At 42.8% G+C, this 20,011-nt stretch overlaps 1 protein-coding gene across 1 annotated transcript in view; it reads right to left on the reverse strand.

Moving 5' to 3' along the window:
- Positions 1-20,011, reverse strand: part of VWF (von Willebrand factor) — a 233,184-nt gene that overhangs the window by 115,287 nt on the left and 97,886 nt on the right. The window contains exons 21-27 of the mRNA XM_074935850.1: positions 18,874-19,008; positions 11,826-11,972; positions 10,960-11,100; positions 7,528-7,647; positions 5,078-5,234; positions 4,303-4,461; positions 2,466-2,601 (exon numbers count right to left, since the gene is read on the reverse strand). Coding sequence (XP_074791951.1) covers positions 2,466-2,601; positions 4,303-4,461; positions 5,078-5,234; positions 7,528-7,647; positions 10,960-11,100; positions 11,826-11,972; positions 18,874-19,008 — 995 coding nt within the window. The remainder of the gene's footprint in view (positions 1-2,465; positions 2,602-4,302; positions 4,462-5,077; positions 5,235-7,527; positions 7,648-10,959; positions 11,101-11,825; positions 11,973-18,873; positions 19,009-20,011) is intronic.

Genomic DNA, 20,011 nt, shown 5'->3' on the forward strand with positions numbered 1-20,011 from the left:
CAAGAGACACTAGAAAAGATGGAGAAAATTCAGGATTTTCTGAAGAATCTGGGCAGCTGGGAGGTTCTTGGTTTGGTTTTACATTTATTAATGCTATAACTATGGTATTTTCAAAATTCTTTACCCATTGAATCTGATGCACTGGGGATATTTGATAATGCACAGAATACACTGAGCAGGAGTCCTCAATAATCTCCATTATATAGGGTGCAATTGAATGGGTGCTCCAAAACCACTCAGATCATTCATAGTAGCGATGAACAAAACAGTCTGGAAAAAATTAGAGGTATGCCAAACCTCAGAATGGAGCAGGACCAGAAACCAAGCACTTTTTGGATTCAAATACTTTTGTAACCTCTCTCAGGTTATTTCTAGAGCTCCCATCACAACAGTATGTAAGATAGCATTATAGAGACACTGCTGGCATTCTTTCCCACTGTTAAACAGAACAGCGACACTCTTCTGGCTTACAACTCCAGGCAATGAGAGCTGTATATACTGTGTGGGATCAAGGACAAAACATAACTTCAGTGGAGTTACTTGGGATTTACATTGGCGTAACTGTGATCAGAAACTGGTCCATACTCTTTAAATTATGGTTTTGCTCTGAAAATGTGCTCTAAAAATTGAATCATGTGGTTCCGCCTTTGTCATCTTTCAATGATTTCAGTGAGCAAATGTGTACAGTTTATACGTAAAAGATTTGCTTTTTCCTAACTGTCAGAGCTTCAAATTCCAACCCGGGATCTGAGAGATAAGCTGAATTATTTCCTTCTCACACATCATCACCAGCTTCCTTGGGCCGGCCAAATTCTTTCCTCAGTGGCTCCTGTGAAATTTTGCTGTCTTCAGTGTGGTTGTACAAGCATAACTGTTTGGAACTTAGTAAACAATTCTGTTGAATATGCATGTGAAGGGAGCGATTGAAGCCTCTTCCCTCTGAGCCATGCCAGCTTTGCAGTGTTAACTAGAATGATGGGCAGTAAACACTTATTTTCTTCGCTAATGAAAGCAACCAGGGACCAGTCTAGCACGTAAGAAGATGCCATTTTTCAGAGCAAAACAGCACTTTAAATGTGACATCCAAATTCAAGTTCTCCCAAGGCTGTGTTCTTTCACGCTGCTTTTAGCTTCTTAATTGGAGAATACACAACTCCCTTTGGCATTTAGCATATTGTAACATATATGATTTATTATTTTAATCCTAATGCAATATTTTGTGAATGAGATTCCAATTTCCTTTGGATATTTGCTATAAAATTCATTTTTGTACAATATTTTCTATTGTTTGTACAGATGGTGTAGGCATCTAAATTAGGTGACAGCTACGTGCAAAGATGTTTCCCTAGTGAGGTAAGTTTACATAATGTTCTAAAACCTTATGTGAGTGGTGGTTAGTGTATCAACATTAAAGATAAATTATTATTAAGTATTGTGAAAATTAGGGAACTGGTTTATGTAGATGCATTTTTGACCTTTTGATGGAATTCAGAGCTTGCAATTTATACTGTTAAAAGAAAATACATTACTTAATTAATCAACATAACAGAACCAATTCCATGAGGCTTATAAATCAGTTAGTTACTACCAGTGACAGGCCAGAGATTCAAAGTTCAGACCCAGTCTGAACTTCCAAAATGTTCAGGGGGGTTGGATCTAGGGTTTTAGTCTGAGCCCATAGTTTTTGCAGATCTACAGCCACTTCTATTAAATGTGGGCAAATTACGTGGTGGAAAACTTTCTCATATTTACTGCACTATGCCTGACTAATGGAAGTATCCATCCATCAAAGGGATGGGTATTTGAAGAATGTCAAAATTATGGATACTACAGAGCTAAATTCAAACTTTTATGCACCTTGCTACTGTACAGGACACAAAAATAGTGAGTTCCTCCCTCAAAGCAATGTAAGGCCCTGATTCTGCATAGTGCTTACAGTACCAGGCATGATCCCATTGACTTCATTAAGCCTGGATGCAAGTATTTACAGGACTGGGCCCTAGAATACCTTCAGTAAATCTTGGAGAAATTACTTTTCCAATTACACAGCATAACCTTCCAGCACCTACTTGTCTTGGTGGCATTCTAGAGAGATAACACATTCATAACCTTAACTTTATATAGGACTTTAAAGTATTGAGATAGGACCAAATTCTGATACCTTACTCACATTGAATAGTATCTTATTCCAAAAATGGAGTCAACAGGATCACTTGTGGAGTAGGGCTAGGTTTTTCAAAGCAACCTTATGGAGTTAGATACCTCATTCCCACTGAATTTCAATAGAATTTGGGGGCCTAATACCCTTAGTCTTGTTGGAAAATTTCAGGTTGCATGAAAAAGGGCATCATATTCAGGCCCATAATAGTATATTCAAAACTATATCCACAGTATATTCATGAGAATGAATTTCATTTTCTGCCCCCATAAAAGACATTCGTGTTGAATAAAAATCTGTATCTTACCATGATAGACAATGTTCATCATCATCTTTGTTCAAAACAACTGTCTTTCCATGGGGGATCCTGGCACCTTCTAATATACATACAGGACAGCCTTCTGGATCAATACATGACTGGGATAGTTCATCAAGTATTTTTCCTGTTTTAAAACAGCACAGCAGGGTTTCATAAGTTGCAAAGCAGATGTTAAGCTGATGGCTGTATTTAGAGGCTTTAAAAATATGACAAGATCAATGATACTTGGATTGTGCTCAAAGGTTTAGAACATGCTCTTCATATTAAACTAGCTGTTAGTTTGACACCAAGTAAATCTTTATTTTCTCCATAGCATTTTTATTGAGCTATTCAAAATACTAACACCAGTGCATATTATATGCAGTAGCTCATGCTACACACAGGGTGAATGTATTTTGAGACTGAAAACCAGGTGCACCAGAAGAAAATGGCATTTACCCTTTTACACCCACATTACTGATTTTTCTTGGTCCCTTTGGGCATTTTTTACTGCGTTCTTGCAGGCTGATTTATCATTTTCTCCCCATTATGACTATTCATCTTAGGTATTACTCGGGCATCTGTCACTCTAAGGGCAGGTCTACACTAAAAGCCCTACATCGGCCCAGCTGCACCGATCCACCTGCGCCACTGTAGAGCATCTGGTGAAGATGCTGTATGCCAATGGGAGAGCGCTCTCCCTTCAGCATAATTACTCCACCCCCGTGAGAGGCGGAAGCTACATTGGTGGGAGAGCATCTCCCGCCGACATAGAACGGTGTGGACAGCGCTTAGGTCACTGTAACTTGCGTTGCTCACAGGGGTGTCTTTTTCACAGCCCTGAGCGATGCAAGTTAGATCGACTTAAGCAGTAGTGTGGACCTGCCCTAATATTTAAGTACTAAACACCATACTACTTAAAGATGTACCTAGTGGATTCTACTCTCACTACTCCCTGGATTGATAGCTCTGCTCTGTGTGTGCACAGGGGATTGGTGAGGGGAATGGATTGGTTTTGTGATTGTTGGTCCTACAATATATAGTTTCCTCCTCTCCTCAACTCTCTGCCCTTCTGACTTATTCTTCTCAATTTTCTGTCTCATTTTGTCCTCTGCACCCTTTCTCACTTTCCCTCTCCCCTCCTTTTTTTCCCCACTTTCTTCCTTCTCTTTATTCTCCCTTCCCTCCTTTGATTTCTATTCCCTTCCCCTGCCTTCCTTGCTCTCTTCCTATCTTCCTCTCCCATTCCCTGCTTCGCCCTCCTTTAAAGGCGCTGCTGTCACTGCCCACAATGTTTCTCTCTATTCCCTAATGTACATCCCGTGCCTCCATTGCCTCAATGCACTGTGTGCCTCTCAGAAGTTCTAAGCCAAGAGTGGGTTTCACTCCTATTCCTGACTCCGAACAGATGAAAGGTGTAAAGGGAGATTTCTGACTATGTGGCCAGTGCAGCACAGAAAACAGGAACAATAAGGGACACAGGAAGTTAAGTCCAGGTGAGATGCCCTAGGATTCCACTGAGATCTGGTCAAAACCCTGGTTTCAATATAATCATTCTGGACAGCTCCAGAAAACCAGGATAAGCCTAGTAAACTGGAACATCTGGTCACCGTCTTCTTTCCTTGATGGAAACAGTGATGCAAGCTTACCAGTAAGATTGTTAAAGATGTAACTTTTGCATATGAACATTTCACAGGCACTGATCTTACAAATCTGCTTATTTCCAGTCTTAAAAAAAAACATTTCATGCAACGTTTCGGGGGCGGGGGAGTACAAAGATACCAGTAAGTGATAAGAGCTGAGCAGGAAATGCCAACTAACTGTGTAAAGAAGACAGTGGGTTTACCTTCAGGACAGTGCACATGGCATCCTTCTACACATTGCAGAGGGCACGCCACAGGTTCAAAGTGCTGGCATGTTATAGGGCAGGCAGGTCCACAGCTGTTATATCTCCATTCACACTGATACTCCAATTCGTGCTTGTTCAGATCCTCACAACTTTGTGCTATGCAATAAGAAGAATCAGTTTAAAAAGCCATCTCAGATTGCATTCACCACAGCTCTAGGATCCAGGCAGAAGGCTTGGAGTCACATATATAGCCACACTTACCAGAGAAGTGTTTATTTTAGGCACACCAGAGGCTGGCAAAGTATTCACACAATTCTTTTCATACACCCAAACCTATACTGTGACCAATATCACTGGCTGCTACTAGAAATAATTGCTAGGAATTTACTTTCAATTTAGCAAACATTTACAGCAAACATTTCCATTTCTTAGTTCAGATTTGTATTTCCAAGTCTATTGTGTCTCCCTAATGAAAGGAGTAAGCCCCATCTTTTTTCAAGGTGTGATCTGGGATGTGCATGGAAATGTAGAAGACAAAGGGTTACCCTGAGGAACCATCACCCAGGACTGGGGACCCTTGCCAAGTCCTGTCCCCATTAACATTAATAGCAGGACTCCGACTGACATCAGTGGGAGCAGGACTGGATTTAATGAAAAGGTGTTCTAGCTGAGCCATCAGCGGATTAAAAATAAGCATGTCTTTGATTTTTCTTGCTGCAGTAACTCCTGCCAAGCCATTACTAGGTGTTTCGCTCAGCTGCCTGGTACTTACGGCACAGAGTTGGTGATCTCCAGTGAACGACTGCACCTTTTTGGGCACAGATATGGGCATAGGTTGCGATAGCATCACAAAAGCAAGCACAATCCCCAATAGATTCGCAGGCACAAGTATCGTACATGCAGATATCCATATACGGCTCCGGATTCACCTAAAGGGAGAGTTACACCGGATAAACTCATTTCATGCATCTCCTGCCTCTAAATGGACTTGCTCATGATATCATTTGGCTGTTCATTTGGTGCCCCATCTGACCTCCACTGGAGTTGCTGGAGGCCATTGCATCGATGTCAATGGGAGTATGGTCACGCCCAAGGTCATGAAACATAACCAACCCTTCGAGCAAACTCTGCAGTTTCTAGAAACCATTAAATGATGGGAAATATAGAAGCATATTTAAATATTTTGGACCTGATTCTTTTTCATACTACAGCTCTTTCACGCCTCTCTAGCAGTCTAACAAGGCCTTAAAGTAGGTGTGAATTACAGTCACGCTGTCACAGAAGTGTAAGGGGCTCTAAGTGTAAATGAGAATCAGGCCCTTTCGTGAAAAATAAAAGTTCTAATTTCTAAAATGTGAGCAATAAAGTTTAAAGCCAGAAGGGACCGCCAGATCATCTAGTCCGACCTGCTGTATATCACAGGCCACCAGCACCACCCAGCACCTGCACACTAAACCAAACAACCTAAAAGAGACCAAAGTATTATATCCCTCAGGAGACTAAACTCCTACGTGCTTCAGGCCCAGAATAGGAAGGGACCAAGTTGCACCAGTGCTAGGGTTATCATAGGTCACATTTTTGCTGGGACAGTCCCTTTTTTAAGCTGTGTCCCAGCCATCCTGACTTTTTTGGCAAAAGTGGGAATTTGTCCCATTTGCTCTTGCCAACTGATCATCAGTGGGCTAGAGCAAATCAGACAACTGCCCACTTTTGCCAAAAAAGTGGGGGGTGAATCCTTAGTGGAGTGCAGAGGAACATGCAGGGGAACAATGCATGGGGGGCAGGCAGGGTTCAGGTGAGCGGCTATGCCACCCCGTGCAGGGCAAGGGGAAGAGGGAGCCAGCAGGGCTCGGGCCAGCAACTCAGGTCAGCCCCATGCGCAGGGAAGTTGGGGGGCAGGGCCTGGGTGCTCGGCTTGGGCCAGCTCTGCGTGGTGTCCCATTTTCCCTTTGGGAAATATGGCCACCCTAACCAGTGTCCAAGGCCACTGCAATGCCAGGGAAATTATTAAATGAGATATACCCAGATACATCTGGCAAGTGACCCACACCCGCATGCATGAGGACTCTTCATTCTCAATCTACAAAGTTTAGCAGTTCCTATTGTTTACCAGATTAAATACCACAATAATGAAAGGGACAGAAAAGACTGGATTCCTTGACCTTTTTTTTTCATCCTTCTAGTTATTACACTGAACAGAGAAAACAAAAGGGGGCAGATTCAAAGTCCAGTGAAGTCAATGGAAAGACTTGCATTGATTTCAATGGGCTTTTAGATCAGGCCCAAGGGATTTAGCCATTGGTGATATTAAAAAGGACACTGTGGAGGCAAGTTTGAATTTAGCTTCGAATAAATATATTGTATTAACTTGATAAACAGTATACTCATGAAAATATTATCATGCCACGGAATACTGGGTGCAGTTTTCATCACCCTACCTCAAAAAAGATCTAATAGAAATAGACAGCATTCAGAGACTGGCAAAATAAATGATAAGATGCAGGAAAGCCTTCTGTATAAGGAGAGATTGAAATTGACTGGAACTGTTTAATTTAGAGAGGAGATAAATAAGAGGAAACAACCTTATAAGAATATAATGAATGGTAGAGATAGTAAATGGGGTGGTCCTATTTATTTTTTCACATAATAAAAGAATGAGAAGACATTCAGCGAAACAAAGGCAATAGATACATAACTGATAAAAGGAAAGCCTTTTCTGCATAGTGCACAATTAACACATTGCCACAATATATGGATAAGGCAGTGAGCTCAGTAGGTTTCAAGAAAAAATAAACACTTATATGGATAATGAGAACATCCACCATTTAATTAAATCTGTTTTTTGTTTGTGGGTGGGGGCGGGGATTGTTTGTTTTAAGGCATAAATCCACATACTAAACGACAGATGCCAACTACTAACTGTCTGAGGGTGAAGATGAAATTTCCTTCATGGGCCTGTTATTCAATAACTGTCCACCAGAGGTGTCCCTTGCACCTTCCTCTGAAATAACTACAACCGGCTACTCTCAGCAAGGGGATACTAGAATAGGCAAATGGTCTCAGCCAGTTCCTCTGTGAAATCACTGCCAGCAACACCTTTCTCACTTTAGAATCTGGGATGCTCTCTCAAGCAGTGGCACATTGGCAAGTCCCACAGCTGTAAGCATCTCAGGACAGCCCATGTAGGACTGGAGGACATGAAGGGAATGACAAAAGACTTACCAGTTTTTTGCATTCTTTGAAGATCTCACTGGTCAATATGCTGCATGAAGTTTCCACCATCATTTGCTTCACTACGTTGTCATTGCACAATGAAGTAGTCATAGTCTGCCCCTGTGGGAGCTTAATGTTATAGGACACAAGCAGAGACTGTCATGTTAGCCCTGACCCTAGAACATCAGGATTTTCACTTAATCATGTATATATGGCCGGCTCTGAACACTAGACATTTTTCATAACAAACTATTTGTTTATTGGACAAAGCTTTAACCTACCACACTGCAGGGAAACCTTATGGCAAGGGCAGAGTATAGACTAGACTAGATCACCTCATAGGTAGAGATGGATGAAAATTGTCAGTGACAAATGCAGATTTGGCAACACCAAAATATTTTGCTAGTTCACTTTAAAAAAAAAAATCCAACAAGGTCTAACCATTTCATTCTGTCATTTCTAAACAAAATAAATGTTTTGGTTTTTCAGGTTGAAACAAACTTGTTTTGAAATTTCCTTCTATTTTGTATTTTTTAATGCAAAAACATAAAAAAAATGCAAAATCTACACAATATGTTTTGTTCAAACCATTTTTTAAACTTTTCAATGCACCAAAAAAAACTGAAAAATTTCAGTTTTGGGGTCTATCCAAAATGATTTTCCCCCCTGATTTTTTGGAACTGTCAGCAAAACCACAAAATCAGTTATTCAAACAACTCTACTATAAGGTTTTCTCTGTCTCTACCCTCTGTGGCTTTTAAACTGTAGTTTAAGCTTCAGAAATCACTTTGGTGACCTTAGTTCAACCTGCAGCAAATATCCACATTGCAAAAATGACCAGATGTAGCTTTCCAATGAGCCTGAGAGCTGACACCACTTAATGGGGGCTTTCATTGGGATTGGTACATGTCTGCCTTCAGCAGAAACACAGAACATCACTGTGACTGGAGAGAGTGCAACATTCCCCACCCCCACCCCAAGCTCAGCATGGCAACAGGAAAGCACGTGGTCTGGAAAATATTTATTGCAGAGATATTTTGCTAGATTCTCTCGCTTACTAGGCTGGAACAGTGAATGGCTGGCCAGTCTCAGCACAGCTGGCAAGAAAATTTCTCTTGCTCCCTCCCCGAAAAAGGATATTCAGCACTGAGGAGAACATGGTGCTAGATCATGCCCAAGCCCAGAAACTATTAGCAGTAAAAAGCAGTCTTCCCATTTGAGTGTACCAATAAGGGTATTAATTCAGTTTCTTCTCACTTCTTTATTCTTTCTTGTAGCCAAGTGCCTTTGCTCAAGGCTGTGAGTCAAGCTGCTGCCTATCAGTACCAACACCTGCTCACACTGCCTGCCACGTTCTGTTTTTCACAAAGGAAACTGGCATGAGCCCCTCACTTCCAGAGGGTAGGCTGCAGCACACCCATTCTATTAACACTGTGAGAGAGTCTTCCCATTCTGCATGCCTGAGTCATGTGTTAATGCTGCGGCTGCTCCTCTGGACTGTAGCCATCCAAGTTGATGTGGCAATGTGATTGCCTGTTAGTGTGACCTGATACTATTCGACCGAATGGGTGCTGCTGTTTCTGTGCTGGCTGCCTCTGCACTCTATTCTATATTCTAACTGCCACCACCCATATCGTAACCTTGCTGCTGTCACCCTGGGGCCACTGGGGTACTTGGGGTTCCAGAGCACAACAGAAGCCACCAGGGCTGCAGGGGGGAGAGACCCAGTGAGAGATTCCTGACTGGCCCATGGGGAACGAGGAGGAAGGAAAAAGGAAGAGAAGGGGCAGAGCTACAGAGGATGTCTCCACTGCAGTCATGGGGTGTGATGGCACCTTATGTAGATACACCTGAGCTAGCTTTAGTCTAGTTAACTCGGGCACCAGTAGCAGTGAAGTCACACCAGCGTGGGCTTCAGCCTGGGCTAGTTGCCTGTGTAATTAATTACCCAGAGTTCCAGGCAGGCTTGTATAGCCCATGCTGAAGCCTGAGCTGCCACAGTGCCTGAGACCTCCAGCTAGCCTGGAAGGGAGAGGAGCAGCATGAAGCAGGGCTGCCCATACTTCCCTACCTTTTCTCAGAAAGAAGAGCTCCTACTTTAAAGCCAGGGAGCAGCCAGTGGCACCAGCCACTGGCGGGAGAAAAAGCCACCTACAGATGTGCACTGAGACACCTCTGGTGGGAAGGTAAACAGCAGGAAAGAAGGAAGAGAGGAACCATTAAGGCAGGACTGGAGGGGGAAATCAGAGAAATGGTGACGCTACCAATGGGCAGAGGGGATTGAGGAGAAAAGCAGCCGCTAGGGAATGAGGGTGGGATGGGTTGGGGAGCCATTTTGTGAGAATGACTGGGAGAGAGGTAGGATCTGGGAAATGGGTGACTTTGAAGTTGGCAGACTTTAAAGATGGCCTCCTTTTAGTGTGCTTGGAAGCCAATCCACATATCATGATGGTGCCCCCTGCTCTTTCTATGGTGTCATGCTTGCTGCTTGCCTTGCCTAGGTGCATCATTTAGTGATACATACAAATGGGATAGCTTTACTAGGGAGTCTGAGAGAAGCAAGAAAAGAAATGCTTATTTTTAGCATAGACAACTATAAGTCATCTGTTACCTTAGGAAGCTATTGTGAGTCCAATCCTGCTCCCATTTTAGACAATGTTGAAACTTCCATTGACTTTGATGGGAGCAAGAGTAGGCCCGTGACTTACAAAGAATCTGCATATTGCAGCCATGACCAAGTCCGGGCCCATGACTTTGCCTTCTCTCCCTTTTCCATCATAGTTCCTATTTTACCATCATCCTTCTATCATTATAAGTTTTCCTGACTCCAACCCCTAGTGTTATAGCTCTATTTCTGAATCTCATGTCCCCATGCACTTTATTTACTAGGAATCTTCTTAACTTGTGGTACCCTAGCATATCTTGCAGTTTACACCTTACAAAAAACACTCTGCAATGATCATAGGAATCTAGGGGTGAATATGCAGTTCAGAAAAGGTGAGAAAAATACAGAAAAACTCCAAGGGCCAGCAAATGCTTATAATGGACAGCCTCTAAAGGTTAGGATGAGGGGAAACTGGATGTTTATCTGAACTTCTCCTTTCTGGAAATGTAGCTAGAAATTCTGTGAGATCAGGCTTTCAAATGTGATTTCTAGTTACAGCTGGATCGCCTGCATCTGGGCTAGCATGCTGTGAGAACAGCCTCTATCACACGATTTGGCTGTTTAAACAGTTGTCCAAACCCAAGCAGCACAGAGGTCCTGGAAAATGTTAAGAAGTTAACTAAACTTTTATCAGATCTCAGAAAAGATTCCAGTTTGGTGTGAATTCTGGGAGAGGGGTCAGTTAAGTTTGTTTGTTTTCCTCCACAGCCATTCAGCAATCCCTAACTGAGGTAGTAACCATTAGAAAACAGTTTTCCCAGTTCATTCACAGTCACCTTTCTGACATCAGCGCAACCTGGATTGACTTTCCAGGAATTCCCAAAGTCAACTGGATCCACTTCTAGATGCTTACTGCTGCTGGTCAAATCATTGTTCTGGATTCCATCAAAATTCCCACACAGACCACACACTTGATCCTTCCAGGGGAAAAAACACAAACACATAAATCTTCCACCTTTAGAGTGACATGGAGTTTTGTTAATGAACCTCTTTATTCTCGTGCTCTATAGATGCAAGGCTACACAATGCCTGCCCCTGGCAGCAGCATTACTGTGGGCAAAGGCCTTTAGCCCCAATTCTCACCATACCAACACAGAAAGGAGCAAGAGTAATCGGTCTCCCAGCACTCCAGGGATCAAGAAGGGGAGACTGGCTACCACCGCCTGTTCTGACTGACTCTGTTGGGAGTGTGTCTGGGTGAGTCATGGATTTAGTTATTGGCCCACTTCTGCTGCTCATGAAGGTCACTGTGCTGTGGGGAGCACTAGCAAAGCCTGCTCAGAAATGCATTCCCTCCTGCTCCCAGAAGAAACTGTCCCTTTCAGTTGCCCTCATTCAGGGCATGATGCCTAAGTGCTCCTCCTCCCTCTCCATTCCTAGCATGGTTCAACCTACTGAGAACCATAACTGAGCCCTTAGTGTTGAACCACTACAGAAAAGATTAGTCCATAGTGTATTAGTAGAAAGGCCTTTTGTTTTTTGAGAGGGGGCCTAATGTTTCCCATGAATCTATTAACGTGCCTACATAAGAAATACTGAATTCCTTCCTTGCTCCCCCAGAAGGATCTGTCCAGGTGTATTCATTAGGGAACATTAGAAGCACTTTCCTAGTGAGAATGAGAAGTAAATCAAAGGTACTTACTTTGAAATGTTCTTTCAAAATAACTGAGACACCCATGGCCAGATCCCAGGTTACAGAGATTCCTTTGCCCAGTAAGAGAATGTAATAGCGCCCGGACTTCAGGACTTCAACATTGGTTTCATCTCTAAGAGGCTTCTTGATATCCACCTAAACGTGAAAAACACAGTGTGCTAGCAACGGCAGCTCTGCGACCACATATTAAACAGGTCATTGTAACCTCCCTCCATGCTACATGTACTTGTCAAGGAAGGGCACTTTTGCGAAGTGCCATGGTGCGGTTAGTTGACTGTTCAGTGAAACCCTATCGCTGCTGCTGCAGAGCACTGTACCGGAACGTACACCTCACTAGCACACAGTGTTGAGCACAGGCTCAGATGTTTCACACAGAAACCAGCCTGTGGATAAATCACAACAACTTTGAATGGCACAGGGAACTGGGATGGAAAGCCGTTGGTTTCATTCTGATTACAAGTTCTCAGTGTTCTGAGTGAAGCAGTGTCCCCTGAGCCCTCAATACGGAGCTCCCACTGGTCACCAGGATGGATACGCAAAGGAATCACCTTTCCATGGAAATAGCATTGGGGATGGATTTGCTAAGAAAAGGATGACTAGGTGAGTTCAGCTAAGTCAATTAGTGGCCAATTAACAAGTAACGGACAGACATCAGTATCAGTTCCCTTTTTTTAGAAACCACGACAATCATCAAATCCATGACGCCTGCAACAGCTGTAACAAAAATAAACGTGGCCTACTTATCACAAAGTGCATGGAACTCCTTCCACATTAAACACTGGAATCAAGGGGCAGGGTCTGACTCAGAGCTGTGGAAGATTTGCTTCCACTGCCATGTAAATGGACAGCCCCACCAACAGCAGGTCTCTGGATTTTTTTTTATCAATTATCTTTTCCATCACTAACACTTCCCCCTGCCCTCGCTGGCCAATTTTCTATGCTTGGGACCTCTTTCTGTGTGCATTTGGCTACAATGTCACAGCCTCCAGCTGCTAATGAGGTGAGAGATTAATTTAAAATGTTTCTTTTCAGACTATATTTCCTTTTCAGTGGGAACCCTAACAGGATTATTAGCCACATGTCGTGAGGAAGGTCTGGAATGGTTGTTTATTTAAATACTGCTAAGGTGTTAATTCAAAATGTTGAATTAGGGGAGAAGGGGTGAGTCCTCCAAAAGGGTACAAACAGGAGTTAGTGTAAGAGAGGAGAAAGAGTACAGCAACCCGAAGAGCAAAGGGAGAGCTCCCCATCCTCTCCCCAGCTTGGGTAAGCACTGCTTCCCCAGGGCTCCAATTCTTTGGTTGGTGCAGTGAAAGGTCCCCATTCTGTTTCCAACTACTTCAACCATGGGCTATAAGAAAGGAGCATGCATCCTCAGAGATGGCCCAATGCTGCAACCATTAAGGATCTCCTGAGCAGGGGCTTCAACATCCTCCAGGGAGGCATCATATAAAACAAACTAGTTCAGTGACACTCAACTTTAAAATGAGGGGTTAGAAGAAGAAATTAAAAAGGGGTAAGTGGGAGAGAAAGAGGAAACTAGTCACAAAGATCCTAAAGCTGAAAGCAAGGACATTGAGATCCTTAAAGTCAGCAAGGAGGCTACTTAGGCATCCCATAAAACAGTCTCAGGAGGTCCTACGCAAAATAGGAAACAAGAAGGCAGGAAAAATGAATAAATATGGTTAAATGGCAAGGTGCAAGGATCCCTTCAAAGACAGAAATCCAGCCCAACTGAAGCCAATTAAAAGAACGCTGCAGCGAGGTCAAGGTGAAAAGGTCACTGACAGCGTTTCTCAGCACCAGAGTGCCATTTGAGGAGGTGGCTACCATACCTCAGATTCTTATCCATTTCACGCTGGTGATCTCTTTTCCTGTGGACATTTCCCATGCTGTTCTGCAGGGTTCTCCTTGAGTTAGATTTTTATTCGCTCAGATGCCCCTTTCTGAATTGCTTTTCCCAGTCTTTTTTCTGCTTTCTCCAACATGTAAGCTCATGAAGATTGAGTTGCACAGTGTTTTCTTTGTTAAACATTGGAAATTTGAGATGGTTTGAGTTTTGAATCCTCTCTATATTGTTGCTTTGCTTCCAGACCCTCTTCCAAGGTGGCTGAGCCAATACAGCTAACCCTGCAGGTGCAGGGGGCCCCAGCCACAGAGTCCCTACACCAGGGATGAGTTGAAACACTCGTGCAATGTTAGATGGTTCTGCACAAGCGCTGCAGAGTTTTGCTGCTTGGTGCTCACCAAGAGCTCTGTGGTGGTGATAACCAGAAGCCTGTGAGAAACGGGGATTTCTCCCTTTCTACTGCTGTCCTTGATGGAGTGGATTCCTACCCACTCAATTTAACAGGAATCCTCCATCTACTATTCCCCTTGCATTCCCACACACCAATTCTGGACACATAACTTCCTGCCCACATCCTACAGGTCCAAACCTCCCAGCTGCAATGGGATAGAAATGTGAGGCAGTCAGGAGTTAAGAGTAGAATAATATTACACATTGAATCTGGAGCCTTGAAGACAGTCTAATGGCTTCACAGAGCACCTAAGATTGCTGGAACTGGCTCTCTTTTAAAAGAGGACTGGCCAATTGGTGTTATTCCAGTCAGATCCCTGACTAAAAATTCTTTAGCAGCATTGCCTGAGGAAAAATACAGAGTCCATTTTACTGGGGTGGGGTGGACTCGGCCTGTAGGGAATTGAAAGGAACTCACTACCGATCCAGTATGCTGAGAACCTCCTGATAGGACCCGAGTACCTGCAGTTCTCATTGACTTCATGATGAATCGAGAGCTTTCAGCACTACCTCACAGGGGGCACTCATCATTATTAAGAGCTCAAGGTAATGGGCTACACAACAAAAGCCATTTGCAATGCACAACAATAGCGATATTGAACCTACAGACATAGGAATTATACCCCCGACTTACACACAAATAGATGGCACTCTACATCGATTAGAGAGCTACATCTAAACAGATGCTACTACTTTTATTATATAGACTTCTCATAACAAACATTGTGTAATATTGTCCCTATCCCAGCTCTCTGAGGTTTAGTGCAATATTTAGATGGATGCACAGCTAGAAGGGTCAATCCATTTGTGGAGCAGAAGGAGGACATAATTTTCCTGTAAGGAATCCTTTCATTCAAAATCTGCCTAGTGTTTGTTCTACTTCTGTTTTCTCATTGCCAGCCCACTATAATTTGGACCTAGCTCAGCCAATCTTCCCTCCACCCCCATTTAAGGAAGTGGAGATCCCCCATCTCCCTCACTGTTTCTACACATTGTTTTTTTCTGCTCACATTTGGGTATTTTCTTTTCTAAATAATCAAAAAATCAGTCCATGTTTGTATTTCAAAATTTAGACAAGGACCAGAACTGGTCAAAAGAGAATTGGAATGTTAACCTAAGTCATGGATTTATTATGTTTATGGAGGCTCCTTGCCCAAACCATGAAAAAGTAAACTTCTGACCCTGAGAAGTGGCAGATATTAATCGTTTCAGAAGAAGAATATAAATGATCTCATGCAGCATTTTAACACCTCCTGGGATAGTCACACCCAGGTACCTTATATAGTTCTTGGACCACTTAAAACTAGAAGTTGCCTTCAAAACAACATTTTCAAACATTTGATGCAGCATGGAAGTGTTTTACATTTGCTAAATACAAACTTTCAGTTTTCTATTTGTTTTAAATCTAAGCTAATTATAGTAATTTATATATACATATAAAATAAAAAAATTGTCAAAATCAAAATGAAACATTTCAATTGACCCAAACTGAATTTTTGGGAGGGTTTGGGGGTTCGCAAAATTGTTTCTGATTTTAATTTTTCTTCCAGATTCGTGACAGGAAAATGTTTTTATATCTACAAATTTTGGGGGGACAGGAAAAAAATATTTCTTGCCCAGCTGAGGCTGAGAGTTTTGTCAGTGTTGTGTGGGGAATCTGCAATGCAGATAAAATACTTATGGGGGCAGTTTTTCAAAAGAACCCAGCATCCTCCCTTTGTTCACAGTAGTTGCTGCTGGATGCTTAGCGCTTTTGAAAAACTCAGCCACGTATTTAGTGCCTAAATGGAAGGTAGGCTTTTTTTTAAAAAAATCTGGTGCTGATGGTCATTGCTCAGCCCTCTTGCAAATTCTGGCCCACATGGCTAACCCCAGTGCCAAGAACAGCTTGTTACTTGTGCACGCTCAAGGGAGGTTTCCTTTAGTTGCAATAAGTAACAGGACTGCTTTGGGAGCTGAAATGTCCTGTGTACAATCCCCCCAAGCAATCCTTGTGTCTGCATGGCCCATACACAGATGTGATCAAGAAAGGTTATGAGTTATGTACTCAGTGCTTTGATGTAAGCCACTCCCAATAGTCTGGAACATAACAGTTTGCAGGTTTAAACCAAGTGAAAAGGGTTTAAACCAAGTGAAAAGCTGGTTCGATTTTGTGCGTTAAACCCAAAACAAGGCAAATTTTCTGTGGTGTCATGTGTCTCTCTGAACATTTTTGCAAAGATCTACTCCGGATTCCAGGACAGAGTACAGTACCTCAGAAATTTGGGTAATTGTAACTCTATAACTCACTGGAGATCTGTAATGTATGAACACAGAGACATTCCTGGCTGTTACAACGCCCAAGGCAAATAGCTGAAACCTGCCCTCTGGAAAGGTTATTTCCTGTCATGGAGTTGGGTGGAAGGTGGGAATGGTTCCTGGTCATTTTTGGACAGTGTGTAGGCAAGGGGGAGGAAGAGGAATCCAGTCATCTGGATTTTCCATCTGACATTTGTTTTAGCATGGGGAGGGAAGCTGACATTTGCATCAGCTCCTGCAACATGCCTGGCCTTTCATATGACTAAATTAAGCCACAGTTTTACTAGGTAAGGGAGAGACATTTCTTGCAATAGCTATGCTTGAAATAGTTTTATACCTTAAAGTATGTAGAAAGACAAGAGAGCTACAGTCTGGTACTGCCCCACTCAAAAAAATGAGAAAGCAAACAAAGTAAAATGAAGTGATCTCCCTGTCATTTCTCTGTGCCATTCACAGCTTTCTGTTTAATGAAATGTAGCTCCTCCAGATGACGAATCCACGTTGAAGGACCTCAGTCCCTGGAAAAATCATGGAGCAGGTCCTCAAAGAATCAATCCTGAAGCACTTACATGAGAGAAAAGTGATCAGGAACAGTCAGCATGGATTCACCAAGGGAAGGTCATGCCTGACTAATCTAATCACCTTTTATGATGAGATTACTGGTTCTGTGGATGAAGGGAAAGCAGTGGATGTATTGTTTCTTGACTTTAGCAAAGCTTTTGACACGGTCTCCCACAGTATTCTTGTCAGCAAGTTAAGGAAGTATGGGCTAGATGAATGCACTATAAGGTGGGTAGAAAGCTGGCTAGATTGTCGGGCTCAACGGGTAGTGATAAATGGCTCCATGTCTAGTTGGCAGCCGGTATCAAGTGGAGTGCCCCAGGGGTCGGTCCTGGGGCCGGTTTTGTTCAATATCTTCATTAATGATCTGGAGGATGGTGTGGATTGCACTCTCAGCAAATTTGCAGATGATACTAAACTGGGAGGAGTGGTAGATACGCTGGAGGGGAGGGATAGGATACAGAAGGACCTAGACAAATTGGAGGATTGGGCCAAAAGAAATCTGATGAGGTTCAATAAGGATAAGTGCAGGGTCCTGCACTTAGGATGGAAGAATCCAATGCACCGCTACAGACTAGGGACCGAATGGCTAGGCAGCAGTTCTGCGGAAAAGGACCTAGGGGTGACAGTGGACGAGAAGCTGGATATGAGTCAACAGTGTGCCCTTGTTGCCAAGAAGGCCAATGGCATTTTGGGATGTATAAGTAGGGGCATAGCGAGCAGATCGAGGGACGTGATCGTTCCCCTCTATTCGACACTGGTGAGGCCTCATCTGGAGTACTGTGTCCAGTTTTGGGCCCCACACTACAAGAAGGATGTGGATAAATTGGAGAGAGTCCAGCGAAGGGCAACAAAAATGATTAGGGGTCTAGAGCACATGACTTATGAGGAGAGGCTGAGGGAGCTGGGATTGTTTAGTCTGCAGAAGAGAAGAATGAGGGGGGATTTGATAGCTGCTTTCAACTACCTGAAAGGGGGTTCCAAAGAGGATGGCTCTAGACTGTTCTCAATGGTAGCAGATGACAGAACGAGGAGTAATGATCTCAAGTTGCAATGGGGGAGGTTTAGATTGGATATTAGGAAAAACTTTTTCACTAAGAGGGTGGTGAAACACTGGAATGCGTTACCTAGGGAGGTGGTAGAATCTCCTTCCTTAGAGGTTTTTAAGGTCAGGCTTGACAAAGCCCTGGCTGGGATGATTTAACTGGGAATTGGTCCTGCTTCGAGCAGGGGGTTGGACTAGATGACCTTCTGGGGTCCCTTCCAACCCTGATATTCTATGATTCTAAGGCCCAGACTGCATAGAGCATTTTCCAATAAGAAAATTGTACTATCATTTCCAATGATAGTACAATAACAAAACCAACCTACTTCACAGGGAGGTGCATGGCTTAATTCATTAATATTTGTAAACGCTGGATGGTACTATGGAAATGCAAAGTATTGTTAACTTTTAAGAATGGATCTAGGCACAGCAGCAGCACTCCATGTAACAGTCCTGGCAAAGGAGTGAAGGGCAACAGCAAAATACCCTTAATTAGGTGGCCCATGATGGCTAGTTACAGAACCCTGCCTAAAATTAGCTTTATAGCTACCACCTGCAAGGCAGGACTTGCAGAGATTCATTACAGCAAAGCAAAGAAACACATTTAGCCCCATGAGTGGAATTGTATCATATACTCCCAAACAATTCATCACAATTATCTGATGTAGGATTTCCATTCCCCCCACACTGTGTCACTGGCATGTTCATTTTATTACATGGCTCTTCAAATAGCAAAGCACAGTAGAAGGTTTATCCCCCATGTTACAACCCATCCTAAAATACTGGGAGACCCTTTGTCGAGGAAGAGGGAAGAGAAGCAGAGGAGTACATACATTTCCATTGAACAGCTCTATCTCCCCATTGTCAAACAGAATGGTAATCTTTTTAGTGCACTTTTCTCCAGTGAAGCCACATCCCTCATTTGAAATGAGAACCCGAAAGGTTCCAGACTCATCTGCACAGTAATCCTATTAAGGGGAAACAAATGCAATGGGTCATTAACAACAGGGACGTTTGAAACATACCTAAAAACACCTGGGGAAAACGCAAGTCTGAAAAGCTGAATTCTTTCAGGCACTGTGGGGCTTCTCAGACATTTGTCAGCATGCTAGTTTCTCTGCTACTCATACATTTTGTCCTGACCATAGACGGAGACAAAGGCACACTTGGCCAGCATGCTACGATTACACAGATGCTTTGTAAAGAGATCTTTAAGTAAAAGGGTTTCTGCTGAAACGTTAACTGTGATATCTCAGGGATATACAATGGGTGCATTGTTTATCAGTTTTATGTACACAAGTAAAGGCAAGATGTCACAATTCATATAATGAAATAAAATGAAGCCACATCTGGGTTATGAAGTGGATTTTCATTTCTGTAGATACAAGAAACATCGTGTAGCGTTTCAAACATAATACTTGGACACTGGTGATTAAGGTTCTAATTTTTGTGTCTGCCACAGGCTTGCTTTGTGGTCTCCGACAAGATCTTTCTTGTCTTCATTTCTCCATCTGTACAATTAGAATAACAAGACCAACCTACTTCACAGGGAGGTGCATGGCTTAGTTCATTAATATTTGTAAACACTGAGATTCATGGAGGGATGGTACTATGGAAATGCAAAGTATTATTATCTTTTAAGAATGGATCTATTCAATATTGGGCTAGATTTTCATATATTGCCCTCTGCTTTTGCAGTCACATATTTACACCCACAGCTATTTGCATGTGTAGCTGTAATCTTCAGGTCACTTAGATATCTAAGTCTCTAATTTGTGGGAGCAATGAGAGATTTAGACGTGTGTGTTTACACACAAACACATAGAGAACCCCCAGAAAATAAGTTGTTTCAGATCAGCCTGACACAAGCTGGTGACTTGAAAGTGTGAACAAATGAAGTTTAAATTCAGGAGGCATTGTGATTGAGTGTAGTTAATTGAGAGAGTGCCAGTCTTGTAGAGATCCTGCAAT

This window comes from Natator depressus, chromosome 1 (assembly GCF_965152275.1).
Source record: "Natator depressus isolate rNatDep1 chromosome 1, rNatDep2.hap1, whole genome shotgun sequence".
NCBI classification, from domain to species: domain Eukaryota; kingdom Metazoa; phylum Chordata; order Testudines; family Cheloniidae; genus Natator; species Natator depressus.